Source organism: Bos indicus x Bos taurus, chromosome 15, assembly GCF_003369695.1.
Source record: "Bos indicus x Bos taurus breed Angus x Brahman F1 hybrid chromosome 15, Bos_hybrid_MaternalHap_v2.0, whole genome shotgun sequence".
In the NCBI taxonomy this organism is placed as follows: domain Eukaryota; kingdom Metazoa; phylum Chordata; class Mammalia; order Artiodactyla; family Bovidae; genus Bos; species Bos indicus x Bos taurus.
In genome coordinates this window covers 59,618,237-59,640,468 of record NC_040090.1, presented here as the reverse complement: position 1 = coordinate 59,640,468, position 22,232 = coordinate 59,618,237, and the positions used below count along the sequence as shown (strand labels likewise).

At 50.5% G+C, this 22,232-nt stretch overlaps 1 protein-coding gene and 1 long non-coding RNA gene across 5 annotated transcripts in view; one reads left to right on the top strand and one right to left on the bottom strand.

Annotated features, from left to right (window-relative positions):
- Positions 1-22,232, top strand: part of ZBTB16 (zinc finger and BTB domain containing 16) — a 204,719-nt gene that overhangs the window by 83,419 nt on the left and 99,068 nt on the right. For all 4 annotated transcript variants that reach the window (XM_027563684.1, XM_027563683.1, XM_027563685.1 and 1 more), the window contains exon 3: positions 15,363-15,460. In XM_027563684.1, coding sequence (XP_027419485.1) covers positions 15,363-15,460 — 98 coding nt within the window. The remainder of the gene's footprint in view (positions 1-15,362; positions 15,461-22,232) is intronic.
- LOC113905836 lies at positions 9,267-12,667 on the bottom strand. The gene is made up of 2 exons (XR_003514738.1): positions 12,086-12,667; positions 9,267-10,654 (listed from the first exon to the last, which is right to left on the bottom strand). It is a non-coding gene; the product is annotated as an uncharacterized LOC113905836 (long non-coding RNA).

The following is a 22,232-nucleotide window of genomic DNA, read 5'->3' as shown; positions in this document are numbered from 1 at the left end:
ACCTTCCTGCAGCCTGAAAACTTTTCTCCTTCCCACCCCCTTCCCCAGTAGCTCTGAGCCCTGCCAAGTCTGTGCACAAGCCTTGAAATGACAAAGTACCCTTTAGTTAATTGCACAACGGATTGCCTAGAGTTAAAAGTTCTGATTTATATGACTATAGCTCTAACTGCTCAATAACACAGGCCTGTAATCTACTTTCATTTCAAACAGAACGGTGATTTATAGGGCAGCATGCCGCTTTAGCTCAGAAATGAGGTGTTCAACATATGCTCTGTTGACATAAATTTGGAATTTATCGCTGTTGTCAAAACTGCCTGTTGGACAAAGGTGGGTATTAAGGCAATAAATGGCTCAGAATAGTTTTCTGTCACATTTCCTAACCATTGTATTCAGTCTATTTGAGGGGAAAATATATACTTAAAAGTAATCAAATGTCCAAAATCCATGCATCTTGTTTTGAGTGGTGAGGAAGGGGAGGGTGGCGGGGTGCAGGGGCTGGGAGAGGGTTGGGGTGCGTCGGGTGTGTTGTCCAGGAGAAGCCTTTTGGTGAAGTTATGGCCTATTTTAAAAAGATTCCACTTGGCTTCCTCTCCCCCATCCCCATTAGGAGGTGGACTTTCCTTTCTTATTTACAAAGAAGGGGAGGAAAATGAAAGCTCATTAAATAAAAATAGTAAAGGACATTTTTATGTGTGGGCTTAAAGCCAGTGATGTCAGGGAGGAGTTAGTGAGTGGGACCAGGAGGGAGGCAGAGTGCGATTTTGTTTATGGGGAAATAAAGCCACCGGCTCGCGTCAGCCTCCGTTTCCCTGCCACCCCGGCGAGCACCGGCTTGCTGTCACCTTCCTTCCATTGGTTCCGGGTCTTCCAAGGGCCACGTAACCCCTCAACCGCCTGTGCAGGTTAAGGAGAGTTGGGTACCAGGCTCTGCACACTGTGCTGTGTGTACCCCAGCCCTCTTCTGCTTATTTGTTGCCCACGGGCTGGCCAAGATGCCTCTGCCCACTCACTCCTCCCCAGAACATATCCTGAGCAGCCACAGATCCAGCCCCTTTGTGAGGCTGGAGATTATGGAGAAGTGAGGCTGCATCTGTCTTCAGGTCGTTTTCCATCTAGTAGGAGAGTCAGACAAGCGAGCCATGCAGCCCCAAGCGCTGCTGCTGCCATAGTAGGTGCACAGGCAGAAAGGATGGGGCGACATGGATGCTTGTCAGCTCTGGGAGTGGAAGGACCGTGGAAGCACCCTAGAGGTGATGCTAGCTTTCCTACGAGGAGAAATGTCCCTTTGTGGCTATTAGATCCTGTAGGGAGAATACAGGAAAAATAATACCCTAGTGATAGGCTTTTTAAAAATGGTGATGATGCTGTGGCCAGGTGATCACTGAGACGTGTCGGTGTGGGTTTTCTGTGCCGTGTACTGTAAAAGTGAGGCCAGGGTCCCTGTGCATCGAGGCTGCCACCTCCCTTGTCCTGTGCATTGGCTCCATGCCGCGGACTCGTCACCGCATCCCCTGGGTGCGGGGCCACCAGGCAGGTAACACAGAAGATTTAGCGAATGTGGTCAGAGTCATGACCACATTGACTCTTTTTAAGAATCTCTTTTCTCCATCCTCTGTTTTATGATAACATAGCTTGTGGTCTGCGGTCCTGGGTGCGTGTCTGTGAGATGGAAAGTACGAGCCTACCCAGAGAGCTGGCTGTGTGGTGGCTGCCGGCCATGCCCAGCGTCCTGGGTATTACGCATTTCCTGCACACCCCGCTGGGCAGGCTTACAGGTTAGGAGCTGGCGGAGCGAGCAGGCTGCCTGGTACTCCTCCCTGTGAAATGAGGCCCAGCACGGGGAGAAGATGCATTATTGTTTTTATTTTGTTTTTCCTTTTATCTCATGCCCACGTGCTTGGACCGTCTCAGTGTCGATACATGTGCACTCTTGTACACACATACAACCCTCCTTTCTCTTGCCCTCGTGCGTGACACCAAGATGCACACTCGCACACACAGTCCTGCGCACACGCAGTGTGGATGCTGTTGTCAGCCTCCTCCGTGTGGCTCGCCCTCCCTTTGCCACCAACCCTTGTCCTTTTCACACAAAGCTCCCCGTTGGGAAAACTCATAATTTTTACACCACACGGTCTTGACTGGCCATTGCTGGAATTACTGTCTCTTTGAAGTGCTTTCTGCTGGGGCATTTACAGGCCGTTTTAATTACCTGCAGCTTGCAAGGGGCCTTGCTCTGTCCCAGCCTTGGTTTGTTTGTTCTTTGCAAGGAGTCTGTACAGCAAGCATAGAGCTGCCTTCTTTTACAAAGAGAGACAAGGGGAGCAAAAGAAGTTTGAGGAGCCCTTCTCGAAGCTTCTCCCCCAACTCCCACACTTAGGGAAGAGAGGCCAACCTTGCTCTTGGCTTGCCTGTGTCCTCATCTCTGTGGGTCTCTCTCCTAGCCTTTTCCTGGGATAGTTTTGTTTGTATGTGTTGATTTTAAGTATATTTTCAAACTTCCCGTCTTAGATAAGCAGGGCTATCAAATAAAGCTGCTCTCCTTGCTGACCAAATCAGAGTCAGCTGCAGTTGAGCTGGGATCCTGGGCATATTTTTTTTCAACTAAATCTGTTTAAGGCGTGTGTGTTATTAAATTATTGAGTCTGGACATGGGGTGGAGAGTGGGGGTTGAAATCATATGCAAAGGTAGAACCCACTTTGAGCTGTCTGGAGTTTTATTTTCCTTGTCTTCATTTTTTCATTCGATTCTCTCTCTCTCTCTAGAATGAGCTAAATATAAATAGCCTTCTTTGGGGTTTCTGTTAAACACAAGTGTGGCATGTCATGTCTGCAGATGAAGATGCGAGCTTAGTGCTGGAGCCTTGGAAATGTATCCCCTTCTCCGCAGGCTTTTAGAGCAGAAAGAATCTTCATTCATTTATTCATTTAGCCCAAAAATGTACTGAGAAATTGGAAACCTCATACATTGTTGATGGGAATGTAAAATGGTGCAGCTGCCTTGCAAGAGTCTGGCCTTGGAAGGGTCCTCAGAAGGTTACACATAGAGGTACCAGTAAGTCTGTTCCTAGGTGAACACCCAGGAGCAGTGAAAGCAGATGTCCACAGATAAAACTTGTACACACATGGACATATTGAAGCATTATTTATAATAGTCAAAAGGGGAAACAACCGGAAGTTCATCCGCTGATGAGTGGATAAATTAGATGTGTAAATTAGCCCTATATATGTACATACATACAGGGCTTCCCTGGTGGCTCAGACAGTAAAGAATCTGCCTGCAATGCGGGAGACCCAGGTTCAATCCCTGGCTTGGGAAGATCCCCTGGAGAAGGAAATGGCACCCCACTCCAGTATTCTTGCATGGAGAATTCATGGACAGAGGAGCCTGGCGGGCTACAGTGCATGGGATCATAGAAGAGTCAGACATGACTGAGCGATTCAAACTTCACTTTCTCATACATACGTAACAGGAGGGACTAGTGGTAAGGAATCCACCTGCCAATGCAGGAGACTTAAGAGACTGAGGTTCGTTCCCGGGGTCAGGAAGATCCCCTGCAGGAGGGCACAGCGACCCACTCCAGTATTCTTGCCTGGAGAATCCCATGGACAGAGGAGCCTGGAGGGCTAGTCCATGGGGTCACAAAGAGTCGGTCATGAGCATGCATACACATATCATCCCATGGAATCAAAAGGAATGAAGTACTGGTGCATGCTACTGAACGGACAAGCCTTGAAAACATTATGCCAAGTGAAAGAAGCCAGACAAAAGAGGTTTCCTGTGTGATTCCATTTCATCAATGTTCAGAATAGGCAAATCCATTGAGAAGATAGATTGGTGGTTGCCAGAGACTGGGGGACAGGAGAATAGGGAATGACTGCTAACAGGTAGAGAGTTTCTTCTGGGGGTGATAGAAATGTTCTGGGAATGGAAATAATGGTGATAGTTGCACAGCTCAGTGAATATGCTGCTGCTGCTGCTAAGTCGCTTCAGTCGTGTCCAACTCTGTGTGACCCCATGGACGGCAGCTCACCAGGCTAAAAACCGTCAGAGTAACTTTAAAGGAGTAAATTTTATGGTATGTATGTAAATGATCTCAATAAAGCCGTCACTTAAAAAATGTATCGAATGCTTACTCTGTACCAGGCACTGCGCCAGACTCTGAAGCTACAGCAGATAGTTTCTGCTTTCAGGGAGCTTATAGTCTAGTAGAGATAAGGAATAGCAGCAAAAACACGGTGTATAGCTGTCGGTCCTGGCAAGTGCAGGAATGGATATGCCGGAAATCAGTGGAGTACAGTGATGGAGAATAACGCTGATGCAGAACCTACCCACGTGGACTTCGGCTCCAGTGCAGTCTTAACTTTCCCAGAACTGGGCACCCAGAAGGTGCTTAACAGATATTAAACAGCTGTGGGGGGTGAGGCTACAAGTATTCCCTGAGGTCTTCCCTGTAGGAGGTGATGAAGTCCTTTCAGGAGCCAGCCTGCTGTGGGCGCTGGGTGTCATCATCGGACTCACCTGTGCGCTCCGTGGCCCCGTTTACTTCCCGATTCACATTGGGTGAGTCCCGGGCGTGTGCTCATGTCTCCTCTCTTGCTGGTGGTTTTCTGGTGCCTCTAGGGGTATGAGGGGACGTTACGGGTGGAGCACGTACTCTCTCAGGTGGGCAAGTGTGCGTGTGGAGCGGGAGGTGGGAGATGTGGAGACTTCTGCTTGCTTTACGGGAAGATCAGTGACTCACCGTCAGTGTCCTCTTCCACGGAAAGCGGACTGTGCTCCCTTCCCCAGACACGAGGTGGCTGAGACCGTCCTCAGCAAACCCTTTCGGACTCGGATGTGATTTATAAACACACTAGCCGTATTATTATTAAATCTCTGTAGACTAGATATTTTTTTTTTTTTGCACTTTTCTAGAAGGAAAAAAGAACTAGCAGAGAAATGGCTATCTATTGGGGCTTTGCCTTTTTCCTTCATTAAAATGACAATGACTTTTGCAGTGTGATTGGATGTCCACACAGGTTCATCTGTGCACTCCCCGATCTTGCGTTTCGAGACTGATGTTCAGAATGATGGCTCCAAAATCTCAGCATCCTCATAGAGAAGTAATTCAATTTTCGGTGTGCTAAAGCAGAAAGAATGAGGCAATATACATTAAGAAGATTTTCAGAAGGGTTTAATTCCACAGGAACTTTCTCCTCAGGCCCTTAATAAACCTCAGTTATTTTCAATAGTCTCTAAGGATTCATGGCTGGTCTGTGGGATGGGAAGGCGGTAGAATTTTGGCTGCCTGGCTAACAGGAGAGCATGTCAGAATGAGCCTAGATAACTACAAGAACGACATTTCCTCCGCACACCCGGGCAGAGCAGGAAGATTAAGGGGGAATCTGTAGCTTTTTGAAAGGGTTTTCCTAGAAATTGGCTATTTTTACTGGTTGAAAGCTTCATATAGGAGTGACAGAGCGAAAAAGCGCTGCTCATCCGTAATCATAGTTCAGTTCCCATATAGGGCCTTTTGGGATCTGGAGAGAATATTTTGGGTTTATTTTTGTTTCCCTTGGGCTGACATCATGAAGCATGCCTCATGGTGCCCTGTTTTGGGTTTGGAAAAAAGCTCTGAAAAGCTATAAATCTTAAGGTATTTTACTTTTTTTCCTCTTCCCTTTTCTGAAAGCACAACTTTTCTGGTTTCTTAAAAAAAAAAAAATTAAAAAAAAAGAAAAGAAAACTACAAAAGTGTGTATTGATCTCTTTCCCTCACATCTTAACTGGCCCGGCTGTAATACCTTGCTTACATCTGCCAGGTTTTTGTGCAGTTTTGCAACATCTCCTTAATCCAGTGAGCATAAATAGAACATTTCAATCATATTTGGCTACCAGGAAGTTCGCAGATAAGCACGCTAAGACCTTGTTGAAAGAAGACCGTATGAGATTGTGTGTGATAAGATCATCCTATAGCCTGGTGCACAAATGAAAAACTTTTGTTCTTGGTGAAATTTGTTGATAGAGATATTTCAAATAAATGACTTGGGAGAACTTGGTGCTTTAAAACAAAGGGCCGGTTACATAACAGCCAGAAGCCTGGGCCTCCCGGTGCTGGGCTGCCACGAAGATCCTTCTTTGAGCAGTTGCTGCGGGGAGATTAGCACGGCCCTTTGTCATTTTTGACGTTGTGTTTTAACACTCTGGGGCAGCCTTATCTGAAAGCACTGTACTTCATGTGGTTATGCCGTGGGGAATGACATTGTTCCTCCTCATATTTTCAAGGCTCAGGACAGCCCCTGCCACTCTTCACTCAGCTCCAGATTGGCCTTGATCCCGGGCCAAGGCAGAATGCATGGTTTTCCTTCCAAGAAGCCCAGGGAGGTCTTCTCTTTTGGACAACAGGGACAACTGTTCTATTTTAAAACGTTAGCTTAAAATATAGTTGATTTACAAGGTTGTGTTAACTTCTGTATAGGAAAATGATTCAGTTATACACACATTCTTTGACTTACTCGTTTTCATTACGCTTTATCACAGGGCTTTGAATAGCGTTCTCCGTGCTGTACAGTAGGACCTTTTTGCTTGTCCGTTCTCTATATAATAGATTGCGTCTGCAAATCCCAAACTCCTGGTTCGCCCGTCTCGCTCCTCCCCCTTGGCAGCCGCAGGTCTGTTGTCTGTGTCTGCGTGTCTGTTTCTGTCTTATAGACGAGTTCGTTTGTGTCATATTTTGGATTCCACATGTAACCGATATCACATGGTATTTGTTTTCCTCTTTCTTCACTTAGTGTGATAATCTCTAGGTCCATTCATGTTGCTGCAAATGGCATTACCTCATTCTTATGTCTGAGTGGTACTCCATTGTGTGTGTATATCTTTATCTGCATCTATATGTCACATCTTCTTTATCCATTCATCTGTTGATGGACATTTAGGTATCTAGGTTGTTGGCATGTCTTGGCTATTAGGAGTAGTGCTGATTTGAACATTGGGTTGCATGTATCTTTTCAAATTGTAGTGTTCTCTGGATACATCCCCAGGAGTGGTACTGCTCATTCCTGTGGTGATTCTGTTTTAAATTTTCTGAAAACAAAATATTGTTTTCCATAGTGGCTGCCACCAGTTCACATTCCCACTAACAGTGTAGGAGGGTTTCTCTCCTTTTCTCCACACCTTCTCCAGCATCTGTTAAATGTAAACTTTTTAATGATGATCATTCTGACTTTTTGTGAGGCGATACCTCATTGTAGTTTTGATTTGCATTTCTCTAATAATTACCGATGTTGAGCATCTTTTCATGTGCCTGTTGGCCATCTAAAGGGACAACTGTTTGTTACTGGTGTGTGTGTGTGTGTGTGCGTGCATGCATGTGTAAAAGGCAGTGTGGTTTTTTAACCTCTACATTTTTTCTCCTTGAATTCCCTTTCATATTTGTCTGTTTACTGAGCAAAGATGCACTGAGTCCCTCCTATGTTCTGGGCTCAGTGACAGAGATTGAGGGGATGTTACCAGTATGGACTCTTCACAAAGAAGATTGTAGTCTGGCTAGCACAGGCCCCTGTTAACCCCACAGCCCTTTAATGTCATAAACCTGGTTGGAAAAGGCCTAGGAAGTCATCTAACTCAATTCTTGCTTGGCTCCAAAGCTGCAGAGTGAAATCTGGAGAGGGTAAGTGATTTGACCAAGGTCGCTGGGACGGTTCCTGGAAGAGCTAGAGTGAACATTGTGTCCCCCACTCCCCGTCCAGTTTTTTGGTCAATATGTGTGTTAGTTGCTCAGTCATGTCCACCTCTCTGTGACCCCGTGGACTATGGCCCACCAGGCTCCTCAGTCCATGAAAGTCTCCAGGTAAGAACACTGGAGTGGGTTGCCATTCCCTTCTCCAGGGGATCTTTCTGACCCAGGAATCAAACCCGTGTCTCATTATGTCTCCTGCACTGGCAGGCGGTTCTTTACCACTAGTGGTCAAAATACCACGCTTCTAATCTAGACTTTTGAGAAAATATGCCTCTTTAAAAGGCTCTGAGGCAATGGCCTCCGTCTTCCATGGCCCATAGGCCTGGATCCCCAGCAGAGGGATGCTTGCTGTCAGCCTGCCCCCCGTTTAGCAGCACAGAAGGTGTTAACTAGCACTCTGTTAGTTCTTGGTTGCTTTTTTTAATCTGTTGTTTGAAATCCTTGCTTTTTATTGGTATATTTACTTTATGGCATACATAAAGAGCTGTATTAAAAAATAAATTGTGTTGTAAAAGCATTCGCTAATGTTTATTAATATTGACTAGTCAGAGAGCAACGAACTCTATTGCTAGAAGGATAATTTGCGGTAATACCAGCTAAGCATTCACAGCTTGTCAAATGACTGTGTAATCTCAACGTTTAAAAAAAGTGGGTAAAAGGACAATTTCCCTTATTTATGCCTTGAGAAAATGAACGTGACCCACTCCCTAGCCAAGATTAGAACTATGCTTGCTTTTTCTCTCTGGGGGTGCCAGGCCTCCTGTCTGAATCCAGGCAGTTCCAGGGCTGGCTTTTAGTGTCGGCTATCCCTTGGTCTGGGGGTGCTTGGCAGTTGCTTCAGGAGCTGTAGCCTCTCATGGGTCTGCTCTGGCTGCCTGTGTCGGTGCTGAGGGACTGGAGGGAGAAATGGAGTCCTGGTTCCTGTCTTCCAGGAGCTTGTAGATTTGAAGAACTTACAAATGGCTTAGTCCAGAATTGTGGACTTGATACTCCAAGAAAGTACCTAAGGAGGATGACACTGGATGTGCCTGTGGACCCTTGGTGACTGAAATAGATCACTCACTATTGACAGCATTAAAAGATGTTCTTGTGGGACTTCCCTGGTGGTCCAGTAGTTAAGACTTTGTACTCCCAAGGCGGTTTCAGTGCATGGCTGGGGAACTAAGATCTCGCATGCTTGTGCATTGCATGGTATGGACTAAGAAGGAGAGAGAGATGTCCCTTGAGAAGATTCCCTGTCACCCTTCGAAAGTAGAGAACATTCCGTGAGCATCCCAGGTGTCCTGTGGATGACCTGCCCTGGCCTAGGGTGGAGGCTGCTAGCGGAACAGTTCTGTTCAGAGTATTCTTTCACCACAGAAAGGCATGTGGAGAGAGAACAGAAGCCTGGACCATGTACAGAAACACTCTGCAGTCTCCCTAGAAGTTGCTTTTGGGAGTAAATCCCTCGTAACCCAATCGCTTTTTACTCATCTCTTAAAGTTTAAGCCCAGAATGGCGTTGACTGTTTGGCCTTCCTCTTGGCATTTGAATTGAAGGCAAGTGGACATTGAAGGCACATTGTGAATTTAATGATCTGGGGAAGAAGAGTAAGCCCGTTGTGGAAGTGCATAAACTCTTTTCCTCTATCAGTTCTGTTTCCACTCGGAGAGGTGAGGGAGGCCGGGGAGGTTCTCTTACCATTGGGTTTAAGGGCTATTTGTTGCTTTGCAGACCGAGAGCCTTGTCAGAGCTCCCAAAGGGACCCAGCTCACAGGGTGCCCATGTAGGGAGACACAGCTGCCAGTCAGGGCCAATGGACAGGTCCGGCTCAAGAGGGGAGCGGGAGGTTTGTATGGGGCCGCCTTCCCATGATCAATAGAGAGCCTTAGGCAGTATTGACTCCCGGAAGGCAGCAGGCTTTTGAGAGAAAGGGATCATTGAAACCATCATGGGGAGCTGAGTCATAGAACCTTCTATCTTGTCCTCATCTCTTCTGAGTACCCCTAGAAGTACTGTGTAGGTCAGATTGATGGTCGCGGGATCAGGAAGCGAAAGATCAAGCATTGGGCTGACTTCTGCTCGTGGGGGAGCTCACACCAAGTAGAGGGGTGAGATGGAAGGACCTTCAGAGCTGCTGAAGCTAGAGTGTTGGTGGGAGTGGGGGATGGAGTCGTGTAGGGTGAGAACAAAGAAAGCATCATCTTATAAAGGCCCTTCTAGGATGGCTTCCCCACTGCATCTTCTCTCAGACAGAGGTGAGTCAGTGGTCCCCCCACTCACTTAACTCTCAGGACTTAGTTTTCAGTGCTGGTGTGGTGTGACCAGCAAAGTCACAGGGCAGGCACTTTCACCTCCCCAGGAAGACAGCGAAGAGGGACAGTCTTTGGGTTACTGGAACAGAATTCCCCTCTTGTTGGTCTGTTCTCACTGCCATTTGTCTTTGGCAGAGGAGCTTGGGAAGAAATGGAATATTGACAGTGCTGGGCCTTGAACCTGTCTATCTGAGGCAAGCACTGGTGCCGGCCCTGCTTCTAGCATTCTCCCCTTAGTCCTTGGCCGTGTGGGGTGAAGGAGGGCTGAGCTTCTCCAGCAGGGCACAGATGCAGAGGGTGCCCCTTAGGGAGCAGCTGGTATGGACCGCTGTCCCTGGAGGCTGGGCGGGTGAGGATGGCATCTAGTGTCAGTCTCTCCCTGCTCCCACTTCCTCTCCTGTTGTGTTCTAGTGGGGAGATGAAGCCTCATCCCGAGGCGAGGTTGGCCTGAAGCTCAGGCTTTGTGCAGCTGTGATGTCACCATTGGCCTTCCACCCGTGGACTTCAGGGGCACAAGTGAAGGTCCAGCTCTGGGTTGGAGGTGCCCATGAGGCTCTTGTGCTTGGCGCAGTGTTCAGATGAGAGGAGGCTGTCTGGGATTTCTTTGGCAGCACTGAGCAGTCGCTTCTAAACTAGGCCCTACGAAGAAAAGGAAAGCGAAACAGGCCTTCTGCCATTACATAGTCACAGTCAAAAGCAGATGCGTATGAACGTTCAGGCTCACAACAGCACGAAAGTGGTTTGAATGAGCATGTAGCTTGCTGACTTGGTTTTACTGGGCAAGAATTGTGTGGTTGAGAATCAGTGAGGAGTGTGTCGTTCCCTCCAGTTAACTTGTTAAGAAGTTCGTCTTAGCTTACCTCTGATTTCTCATAATGATTCAGCTCTCTTGAGAAAATAGCTAGAAACCTGTTAGAGGTTAATTTTTTTTTTTTTTGGTCTTCTTGGACCGAATTGAAAATCTCTTAGCTTCAGGGTGAGTTTACCCAATGAGTCAGGTGTGGACATGCTGGGGCAGAAGCGGGGGTGGGAGAGCATCTGGGCCTGCTCCCCAAGAGTGGGTGGTGGGGCCCCGAAGCCTGTGAGGGAATGGACTCTCTGCCGACTAGAGTGTGGAGATGCTTGGGCCGTCTCGAACTGGGTTGCACTCAAAACCGTGCCCAGTGCTCTTGCTTCTCAGAGAAGAGAGTGTGAAAACCAAGGCAGCAGGCGTAGAAAGGTGCAAAGATGTCCTGAGCTGCCCTCCTTGCCTGTGTTACAGTGGAGGCTGAGGACCTCAGATGGCCACGAGCAGTTCGACCTTGTGAGAAGGCATGGCCGGGCTGGGAAAATATAGGTGTATGTGGCTCAGGAAGAAAGAGGCGGACAGACTTTCCATTTTCATCGAATACTTTGCAGCAGCACCATGAGGGACGAAGGTGATGGGGGCTGTGGTCTAGAGCAGGAGTCCCCAGCCTCTGGAACCTAAGGCCTGATGATCTGAGGTGGAGCTGATATAACACTGATAGGCATAAAGTGCACGGTAATTGTAATGCACTTGAATCATCCCCAAACCATTCCCCCCACCCCACACCGTGGTCCATGGAAAATTTCTCTTCCAAGAAACAGGTCCCTGGTGCCAAAAATGTTGGGGACCACTGCTCTAGAGAGACAGACCCTGAGTTCTGACAGTTTGTTCTTTTGCTCTAGAAACCAGTTGGGACTTTGTTTCCATGTTGATCATTCCCACAGACGGCGCCATTTAGAATCTATTGGTGACCCTTAAATACACTCAGGTTCTTCTCTGCCCATTTCCCTTTGCTTTGAATTAGGAGAGGTCACTGCCTCGTTATAGCCATCTCTTGGCATCTAAACAGTAGCAAAGGATATGGGTAAACCGGCTCAAGCTGAGCTGCGGGCCTGTGAGGTGCCTCCCTCTCTCTTCTGGACCCCATCTGCTTTGTCCTACTCTCTCAGCCAGTCAGGCAGGACCCTGGTCCTTGTACTCCACCTGGGATCGCTTGGACGCCACCCTCGGCCCCTGTGTGGGGGCGCTGAGTTAGTGCGTCAGGAGCAGGGCAGTTTCCTTACCCCGAGGCTTGGGCAGGAGAGGACACCCGTGTCTCTGGAGGCTGGAAAGTGCAGGGCGGCAGAATGGTTCCAAAGAAAGGGCTGGTCGTGAGTTCTGGAAGTTTCTTTCACTGAAAGATAGACTGCAAGTGGGTGAAGGAGGGAACTTAGGTTGTCTGGATTAGAAGGATTTAAAATGAACAGATTTCTGGGAATGGGTGTCAGTTTTTTGCTTGGGTTGTCCTGGCCCGACCGCCTAGGTGTTGTGAGGCATCACACAGATGGAATATGGCTCAGGGAGAGAATGTATGTGCCCTCGCTCAGTCACGTCCAGCTCTTTGTGACCCCGTGGACTGTGCTCCACCAGATTCCTCTGCCCATGGGATTCTCCAGGCAGGAATACTGGAATGGGTTGCCATTCCCTTCTCCAGGGGATCCTCCCAACCAAAGAGGTGATTATACCCCTCAGAGGAATCCCTTGGAGGCTGGATAAAAGGGTATGGGTAAGTCTTTTGAATAATAAAATTTTGACCCTGTGAGACTCAGATGGTAAAGAATCCGCCTGCAATGTGGGAGACCTGGGTTCGATCCCTGGGTTGGGAAAATATCCTGGAGAAGGGAATGGCAACTCCCTCCGGTATTCTTGACTGAAGAATTCCATGGACAGAGGATCCTGGTGGGCTACAGTCCCTGGGGTTGCGAAGAGTGGACACGACTGAGCGACTTTCACTAGACATCATCCATCACTTTACAGGTGAAAAAAAAATGCAGAGAGATTGTGAGAGCAGGATTTGCAAGGTTGTAAGGCAAATTAATGACCAAGTTAGGAGCAGAATCCAGGTCTTCTGGCTGCTCCCCTGCCATCCTTCCCGTCCTCCTGCTCCCCCTGTAGTAGAGGGCAAGAGTGCATCACCTTACACACCACGCCGTTCCTGTTGGTCAAGAAAGCCGCTGACACCAGTGGCCAGGCAAATCCACTGGCACCAAACAAGGCGATGGGGTAACCCTGAACGTGTTCTTTGGGTGAGAGACTTGATCTGGAACCTGCAGAAGGAAGAAACAGAAACCCAAGAGTGGACTGGGGGTGCTTTCCTGGTGGTGGCTGCTGAAACCCAAGGCTCGAACACTCCAGTGTCCTTTGGGAAAGCCAACCCGAAAGGATGTTGTGCTCCTCTTCCTCCTGACAGCCACCCCAGAGGTGGGCACTCCTGGAAGCTAAGAAAGCATTAGTGCAGACAAAGGTGGAGATAAATAAGATGAACCCATGCTGACCAGACCGTGAGCGTGTGCACCAGAGTCACCTGTGGGACCACCTGTGAATAAAGCTTTTGCTGCTTCACAGAACAGCTCTTGGGAAAGCAAACCCCTCTCCTGCCTGGGCAAGTGACAGGCGCAGTCAGCTACCATGTGTGAACATGCATGGGTGCGCACACACGCACACGCACACGCCTGGGTGCGTATTTTAAAACCCGCTTTGCCCAGAATGCTATTAAGACATGTCCCAGTGCCCAGCATTGTGAAATATATTTAGAGTTGAGAATGCTCAGTGGAAATGTTCTGTTCTGTTAGTTATTATTTCTCAATTGGGATGGATCGGCCTCGGCCACGAATCAGATAACATGGGGGTGGGGTGCACGGCCGTGTCACAGATGAGGGTGTGTGTGTACTTGTGATTGAGAAATCATGTGTTGTCTTTGGCACGCGGGGAAAGGGAAGGCAAGCAAACACCACTGTGATTGAGAAAGAGTTCTGCGAAGGGGCCTGGGCGTGATGGCCGACAGAAGCTGGCCACACTGGACCCCAGATACGGTCTTCAAGCCACCAAGCCTGGGCTCGTACTCACCCCGGGGCCCTCAGGGTGGTGATGGACTCTGGGCTCTCATGGGACTTGGAAGGTGCTGGCAGTGGGTGGCTGGCCTGAGTGTCATGATCTGGGCACCGCTGACTGGAATGTACGATCCTCCCCCTCTCCACCTGCATTCGTCTAGTATCCTGTACCAGCAGCCCTCCAGCCTTTGACTGTGGGCCTAACACATCAGCGTCCCAACTGTGATGGGCGGTTCCCCTAAGAGTGCCTGCCTGCCGCCCCACCACCCTCGGCTCCTACCTTTGGCTGCAGTACCTGCTCGGTTCCTCGGGGCTGAGGCCCCTGAGGAGACGGCGGGCAAGGCGGGGGTGGATCCCGTATCCGGCGGAGGCACAGAGAGGCCTGAGAACAGGAGTGTGGGTGGGAGGAAAGGCAGAGTTCCGGGCCAAAAGGCCCCTATGCCAGCCCGCAACCGACTCTCTAGACCTTCCCCGCTAGCCACCCGCCTCCCTGCCTCCCTGCTGTCTCCTACCTTAGCAGTGGGGTCCGGTGGGCAAGGACCAGGATCACAGGCTGGACCTGTGAACAGTGGTTACCAGGGCTCCTGTCTTCCCGGGGTGCTGGGGTGATCGTGGGTGGCTGGCCCACCTCACATGGCAGTGACGGTAAAATGAGATAGCGTGCGTGAAAGTACTTTGGAAAGCCAGTACCGATGGCTGCCACCTTCCTTTTATAGAATGATGATATCTGGTTTCTTCAAGCCTTTCTTTCCATCTGGGTTCAACCTCTGGTGGGAAGTAGAGGGAAAGCACATCAAAAGCTGGGCCTTTGGGGAGGTTTTGTGTGTTGGGGAGTGACTGCGGGTCTAAGAACACCTGGATGCTCTCAGAGGAGCATCTGATGTCCCTGAAGGCCTCGGTTCACTAAGAACGCTTATTTAGAGCCTGCTGTGTGCCCATCTCTGGGTGGGCGCTGGGCTGTGAAAGACAGAGAAGGTACAGGGCGGCCCTCTGGGGTGTGTGGTGGTTTGGGGGAGCCGGGGGCTCTCACAGGGCAGCGCAGCGTGGGCCGTGCTGTGAGCCTGGTAAGCAGAGGCACCTTGGCCTGTACGAATGGCCTGTGCTAGTTTGACTGTGAAGGTTGTGTCTGTCTCACTGTCCTGGGGCTCCCTCCTTCCTCTCTCCACAGGTGAATCTGACTTTCTCCCTTGGTCTCTGTGCCACAGGGTGGGGCACTAGGGCACGCCCTACCCTTCTAGCCCTTGGACAGGACCAGGTACAGATGCCACCTTGGCAGCCGTCCACGGGAAAGGGGGCTCTCGGCCGCCTGTGGGACTGTGGATGTGTCAGGGTCCACCTCCAGCTCCCATGTCCTGTGTCTCCCTTCCTCCTGTCCACCTGCTGGAGGGCTGGCTGCGAATTCCCCCAGTGGCGGTGGGCCTGCTTTCTGTGCAACCAGAGCGGCAGCAACCTGTCTTTTCCTTTCCTGCAGGAAACTGCACAGCGGGATGAAGACGTACGGGTGTGAGCTCTGCGGAAAGCGGTTCCTGGACAGTCTGCGACTGAGAATGCACTTACTGGCTCACTCAGGTAGGCATAGATGCCCTGGCCGGCCCACCTGAGCACGGACGCCCACCTCCTGCCTGCCTGCCTTTCCCCCACCCAGAGCGTGAATGTCTCTGCTGCCAGCAGGCCTTGGTCTGCCCCGTCCTTTGGATGCTCCCTCCAGGCTGCTGGAGTGAGCGGTCCATCCTGACCACATGACTGTCTGGATGGGTCCATCCTCTGCCCTCCTGGGCTTCCTGGGCATCGTGGGTACCCAGTGCCCTGTGTGATCCACCTTCCCAAGTAGACTGCAGTTTCATTAGCAGAACAGTTGTGGAATTAGGTTCTCGCTGTCTAATGAATCTGACTATTGGTTCACATTATACAGGAGCCTTTAATTAAATAGATATAGAAAGGTTGGAACACAAAGCTAGTTACAGCGTGCTGTCTTTTGCAAGTTAATTCTGGTGGGGTCGACTCTGCAGCTGCTGGTGCTTTTGCTTGTGTTTGGGCAAAGCTTCTCTGCCTCACGAGGCGTGAAGGGAGGAGAAGCAAGCAGGCAGTGTGCCCTGGCGTTCTCGGTGGAGGGGCGGATACGGCAGGTCCAGGGCTGCTGCCTCGAGGCCAGGGGGGCTGCCTGGCTTCGGTGGGAGAGGCCACCACACTTCCCTGCCGGGAGCAGTGCTCTTTTCCCTCTAATTTCCTCGTCTTTCAGCTCTGGAGTCACGTTTTAGGGGAGAAGAGCCAACTGTCTTCTCATCTGGTCTTACTCTCTCCCATCTTGTCCACGGTCAGTATCTGCTGTTCCTTTCCATCCTGTCTCCCTCACGGGGCCCTCCAGGCAGCTGGCAGTTCAGTGTTTGTGAAGTGAGTCTGGACTTTGGGGTTGGCCAGATCCCCATCTCTGTGACCTCAGGCAGGTTTGTCTTCTGCACCCCAGTTTCTGTATCTGGAAAGGGCAAGCTGTTGCTAACTCCTATCAGTTAGGTACCAGAATGAATGATGAAGGCATCATGCCCTTCTTAAACTACTGCTACTGCTGCTAAGTCGCTTCAGTTGTGTCCGACTCTGTGCGACCCCATAGACGGCAGCCTACCAGGCTCCTCCGTCCCTGGGATTCTCCAGGCAAGAACGCTGGAGTGGGTTGCCATTTCCTTCTCCAATGCATGAAAGTGAAAAGTGAAAGTGAAGTCATTCAGTCAGTCGTGTCCGACTCTGCAGCCCCACGGATTGCAGACCACCAGGCTCCTCTGCCCATGGGATTTTCCAGGCAAGAGTACTGGAGTGGGGTGCCATTGCCTTCTCCGTCTTAAACTACAGTTGGTGTTTAATAGCTGTTGATTGCTTCCACCTTCCCCCCTTTTCCTCGGTTCTGAAGCTGTCCTCCTCGAGCGTTGCCGTCGCCATGCCCCTGGAGGACAGTCTGAACGTCTGTGGTCTGTCTCACTGTCTTCATCGCCTTGGTTGTGCTGCTGGTAGCTTTATGTGTATCCGCTTGCACTGCCTTCCTGCAGAGCCGTGTGCCTCTGCGATGTGTGAGGTGCTGTCCCTCTCACAGGCCTTCATGGCCCTGCATCAAGTGCTCTAACTCCTTCCCTTTCTTCCCTCTTCCAGATCCAGGAACGGGGCCACGCCAGGCAGCTGGGTGTGTCTGTGTCCGCCTTGTCCCTGTGTCTTTGTGTTCCTTTCCTTCTTCCCCTGGGGCCTCCCCTCCCCCACACCGGGCCCCAGGGCAGCATCCTCATTCTCCACCTGCCCCACGTTGGCCCGGAGTCCTCTGAGTCAAGGCCTTCCTGAGCTTGGCATCACGCTGGGTACCCGTGCGCTTTCTGGTGTGTGTTTTTGTAACTTGCACCTGCAGTCTTCCTGCTCCCCCTTCTCTTTGCGGGTTGTTCAGGGTTTAGTGAGGGGTCCCGCGAGCTGTCTGCCCACAGGTTGGCCACCCTCCCTGGGCCTTCTGTTTCATCTGTTCCGTGCTTCTTGACGCCTGTGTTGGTCTCTGCCCCATGTGCTGTCGGGCACTTCCATGCAGGTGATGTAGCCCGCGGATAAGGCTTCCTCGCACACTGTATCTCAGCCCAGTAAGCTCCCTTGGTCCTTACTTGTTTCCTGGGGTCTAGTGTGCTAGCCATACTCATGTTCTGGTTGGTGTGCTCTGGTGCTGGTGTGCCTACCAGCACAGCTTGCTCGCTGAGCTCTGTGGCTTTGTTTACCCCATCTCTGTGCGTGGAATAACCCTTCCCTAGTCTTTCCAGGTCTTCCAAGGTCTCTAGAATGATCCCATCCTTGACTGTCCCCCACCTCCGGCCAGAAGCGATCAAGCCTTCTTCTCAAGTCCGTATTTCTTTATCTGAAGCTGTCTCTGGGTACAGTCTTTCTTCTCTGTATTATTGTTATTAATGGAATTGCCTTATTTCCTCCTTCTTGGGAGTCAGGATTAGGAATTTGGGCATCTTCTTCCTAACCATGTGACCTTGGGCAAGAAATGTAAACCATCTGAACCTCTGAACACAAGGCTCCGTTAGATACTTAGCACTCCGCCCGGCACGTGATAGGTTCTCAGGAAATGTAACTTCCCTTTCCCTCAGTTTTCCCCTAATAGACTGGAATACGCTCCCTGGGGACAGGGTCTGTCCCCATGACGTGCAGCACATTACCTAGTACAGTGCTGGAGTCTGTAGACACTGCTTGAATGGATTACTGCAACCTGGGAAGCCAGGTGACTTAAGAAAGCTCCAGTCTCTCACGGGTCTCTCCTGCAATAGAAGGAGTTTAGACTGTGTCCCAGGATTCATTACAGGGCACTGGCTACGTGTGAGTTAGCTGAGGTCTGTGTTGTGAACCCAGTTCTTCAGGAGTGTGGGTAGGGTGGGTAGAGTGGCAGAAAGAGAAGGAGCTGCTTACACGCGTTCAGGTGGGTCCAGGGGCCCCAGGTCCAACAAGATGAATAACGCGTCACCCCATGACTGAGTGCTGGTTCAGGGTCCCACAGCTCGTCTCGTGCAAACCCTGGGGCCTATCTTCCTAGGTTTTCCTCTGGGTCTCTGGAGTCTGTGCAAATGATGTGTCCCTCTGAAATTCACTTGCCACTGCCCTTGTAAAAGAGGATTTGGTGATGGGGGAGGTCACAGCAGGGCCTTAGTTCGCCCTTGCAGAGAGCTCAGAGCTCGCTTTGACTCAGATTTTTCTCTTCTGATTTTTCTTTCTCTGGCCCCATGTACCTCTCACCCTTGTGTCAGGATTGAGAAGAAAACAGCGACAAGGGCTTCGTGGGGCTAGATCTCGAATTGTTCGCCCCCCGCCCGCCCTTTGAACAGTGAAGGCCCTGAGGCCTCTAGAGAGACCTGGCCGTGTCGGGGAGGTGGGGTGGGAGGGCTGGGCCGGGATGCCAGGCCTTCTCCCAGATTCCAGTAGCAGAAATTGTACTTTCCTCATTCCAATTCCTCCCCCCAGTTGCACGGTAACAGAACTATGTGCGGTCTTCGAGGAGACGTTTAATTAGATGACGTGAGATTTTCTTGCCGCTCTGTTTTGAAGGCTCCGTGCAGGGAGCAGACAGCCAGGATGGCCCCTGAGCATCTGGGGGGCTACCCCCGCCTTAGAGGGGCTCACCAGGGGCTGTAGCAGCCGCGCGGAGTGGCACAGAACCAGACTTGCCCTGGGGACTGTGTTTTCAAAAGGGGGCAGGCATGGGCAAAGGGGGTCTGGGTCCTGGGTCGAGGTCAGGGAGCTCCTGACTTCCCCTGAAGGCCATCTTTGCCCCGAAAAGGCTCATCCCCACTGCCTCTCCTCCTGGGACTGCACAGGCTCGCTTCCTTGCAGGCTGTGCGTGCGCCGCCCCACCCCCTCTTGGCGAGCGTGGCCTGTGTTTGTTATTGTAGTTCTGGCGCGGGGCCAGGCCTGGCTGGGCGCCAGCCTTGTGGGTACAGTGTGTACAGTGAGTGCTGAGCCAAGTTTGTCATCATACACGATTAATTTTTTTTTTTTTTTCTCATCTGGTAGGGGTGGGGTGAAGGAGGAGGCAAGAAGGAGTTTCTCCAGTGCTTGAGAACAGGCCTCATTGAATTCTGCAGAGATATTATTTCTGAAAAGATAAAGCACTCTGGCTCACCCTTCCTCCCCAGCGTTCCTTTTTCTCGAATTATCTTCCTCCTCTCCTCTGCATTTCCCTACCCGAGGAAATCAGCCTGTGTGAGACCGACACTGTGAGGTCTTATTTCCAGTGACTGGAATACCAAATTTATACTCCTAAATCAGTTTGCATTGTGTTGAAATTGACAATTTGTTTAATTAGAAGTTTGCCCTGTAGGAGGCCCTTCTTAGAGACAATTCTTCCTCTCTCTCTCCATCTCTTTCTTTTTTCTTTTTTAAGATCCTAAATGGTGGTAGTGAATGTTCAGTTTAATTGAAGTTTTGATTTCGATTTGAATGCGTTAACTAACCAAGTGTTTGTGAGTTATACCTGATGATAACAATAAGTTTAAATTAACAAACAATAACCTAACTCACTCAGTAATGAGATTGATCTGGCAAGACCCGGCGTTCTCAGAGGTGGTTTGGAGATCAGGAGGGTTTGAGCCCTGAGAAGGAGATTTGGGGTGAGAAGAGAGACCACTGGAGTGCTTTGCAAAGCTGCTCCTTTTGGAACGTGAATCTCAGGTGGAGGGAACAGGGGAAGGGTCCCAGCCCCTGTGTGCGCCCAGATCTCTCTGAAGTCTCCCACCCAGTCCTTTGCTGCCCCTTCCCTTGTTGGGGCATCTGTGACCCGCTGTGTCTTTGCCACTCCTGTTCTCTCTTAAGAGAACATCCTCGCTCTGGGGTGTCCGTGCAGAAACCACAGACTCAGGCGATGACTCGAGTTGATCCTGCGATGTGCTGGGGTAAGGTTTCCCATTAGGTAGTGTTTCCCACAGCTTGGCCTCATGTCCTGGTGGATTATAACTGAGCACACCCAGCGCTGCTTGCCCCTATTTTTTGCCTTGGCTACATACTATTTAGAGACTTGCATATTTCTGTGGCCTGCTTCTATTCTGGGAGTGTCGTTCATTTTTGGAGCCAGCAGATGCTTCAGGCTCTGTGTACTTAACCCTGGAGAACAGGCAGCACCCCTGCCCTCTGGGTGCTTATGTCTAGTAGGAAGGATGTCTGATACTGTGAAGTTATGGTAAAAGAAGGTGATATGTGCATATCGCTAAGAAAGAGTTCTAGGAGAAATTCAGAAGAGGAAGGGGGCTTCTGGAGAAGGTGGTAGAATGGATTTCTGAGACGACCTGATGGGGGCAGCCCATGCCTCCTGGGGTGATGTGCAGTGTAGCTGGGGAGTACAGGCTGGGCATGGGGCGGCAGAGGGGCAAGATTGAAGGGGCCTCGAGTTGCAAAGTGAGTTGCACTTTACCTAGGGCACTCAGAAGCCATTGGAAGATTGGATAAGGCAGGGACACTTTTATTCCTCTGGAATAGAAAGGACTGTTGGTCTTTTTGATGTACTCTAGACTGGAGTATAGGGTTCATAAGGCTCTTAGGGGAAATGGTGCGACTGACAGACGGTCCTGAGGCGTGGCTGGAGTATGGTGTGGCCTGTGCCTCTTGCACTTGTTGGGGGCACGCAGCCTTTCTTTGGGAGTCCCGTCTGCATCCTCCCTCCTCCTTGCCCTTCTCCGGGCTCTATGAGCCATGGCCGTTGAGGATCACCCCGACAGCAGATTCTTCCCCATAGTTAGAAGCACCAGGAAAGAGCGTGGTCTTCGGCCGACAGATTTTTCTGGTTGCAGCAGCAGCGTGGTGTGGCCGGGCGTATCATCCGGGGCCGGGTCAACGGCTGGCAGGGAAAAGGGCAGGTGGAGTTGGGGTCAGAAATGCAATTGTTTCCTCTCTTGCTTTCCCCCGTCCTGATTGGATGGAAGTCACAAAATTTTACGAGATGTCAAAGATCTGTGGATTGTGTACTTGGCCTCTCTTTTTTTTTTTTTCTTTTGGGAACCACTAATGTTTGGGGTTTCTGGGTCCTTCTTTGCAAAGACAGAGAATGTGGGGAGGGGGCAAAGGAGCTGTGACTCTGAGGTGGAGCTTATGAGCCGGTCCCACACTGATGATGGAGATGCATCTGAGGATGCAAAGATGGCTGCTCAGGACCTGCAGCTTCTCCTGACCTTGCGTTCTCTCTCCTGTCTTTCTCTTCTTTCCTCCCAGATTACCCATCTGCTAGGAACACGAGAACGGGGTTGTCTAGGCGGCTCTGAACCCAGGGTCCATTTGCTCCCTCTCTGCTCGCTCCCTTCTGCTCTTGGCTTTCTGCCATCGGGGTAAAAGCAGGAGATAACCAAGAAGAGACTTCCCAGGTCCTGGATCTGCAGAGGTGGGCCCCATCGAGGGTTAAGCTGGGGTATGAGTGGGTCAGAGACCGCCTTCACCTTCCCTTCGGTCTAGGGGGCGCGGGGACGAGGAGAAGCCACTATCCCTGGCTCTGTCTCCAGCACGCTCCTCTCTCTCCGTCCCTGCTCTGAATCTGGCCTGCTTCCCGAACTTTTTCCCAGAGTGGTGTCGTCACTGGCCTGCCGGCAGGTCTGGATGTTCTGCCAGCATTCCAGAGAGTTTATGATCACTTGCAGATGTGCCTCCAAGAACACACTGTACCCAAAGCAGAAATTAATGCGGGCTTGACTGCCGTCCAAGCCCATACACGGGAGAGAGGAAAAAGAAAACAAAAACTGTTTAATGCTGTTTATAAATTATACACTGGCTGATGAAAAATACATTTCTTCCCCCCCTCCTCCTCGCTGCCCCTTGCTGCCCCCCACCCCCGCCCCTTCTCCCTTTC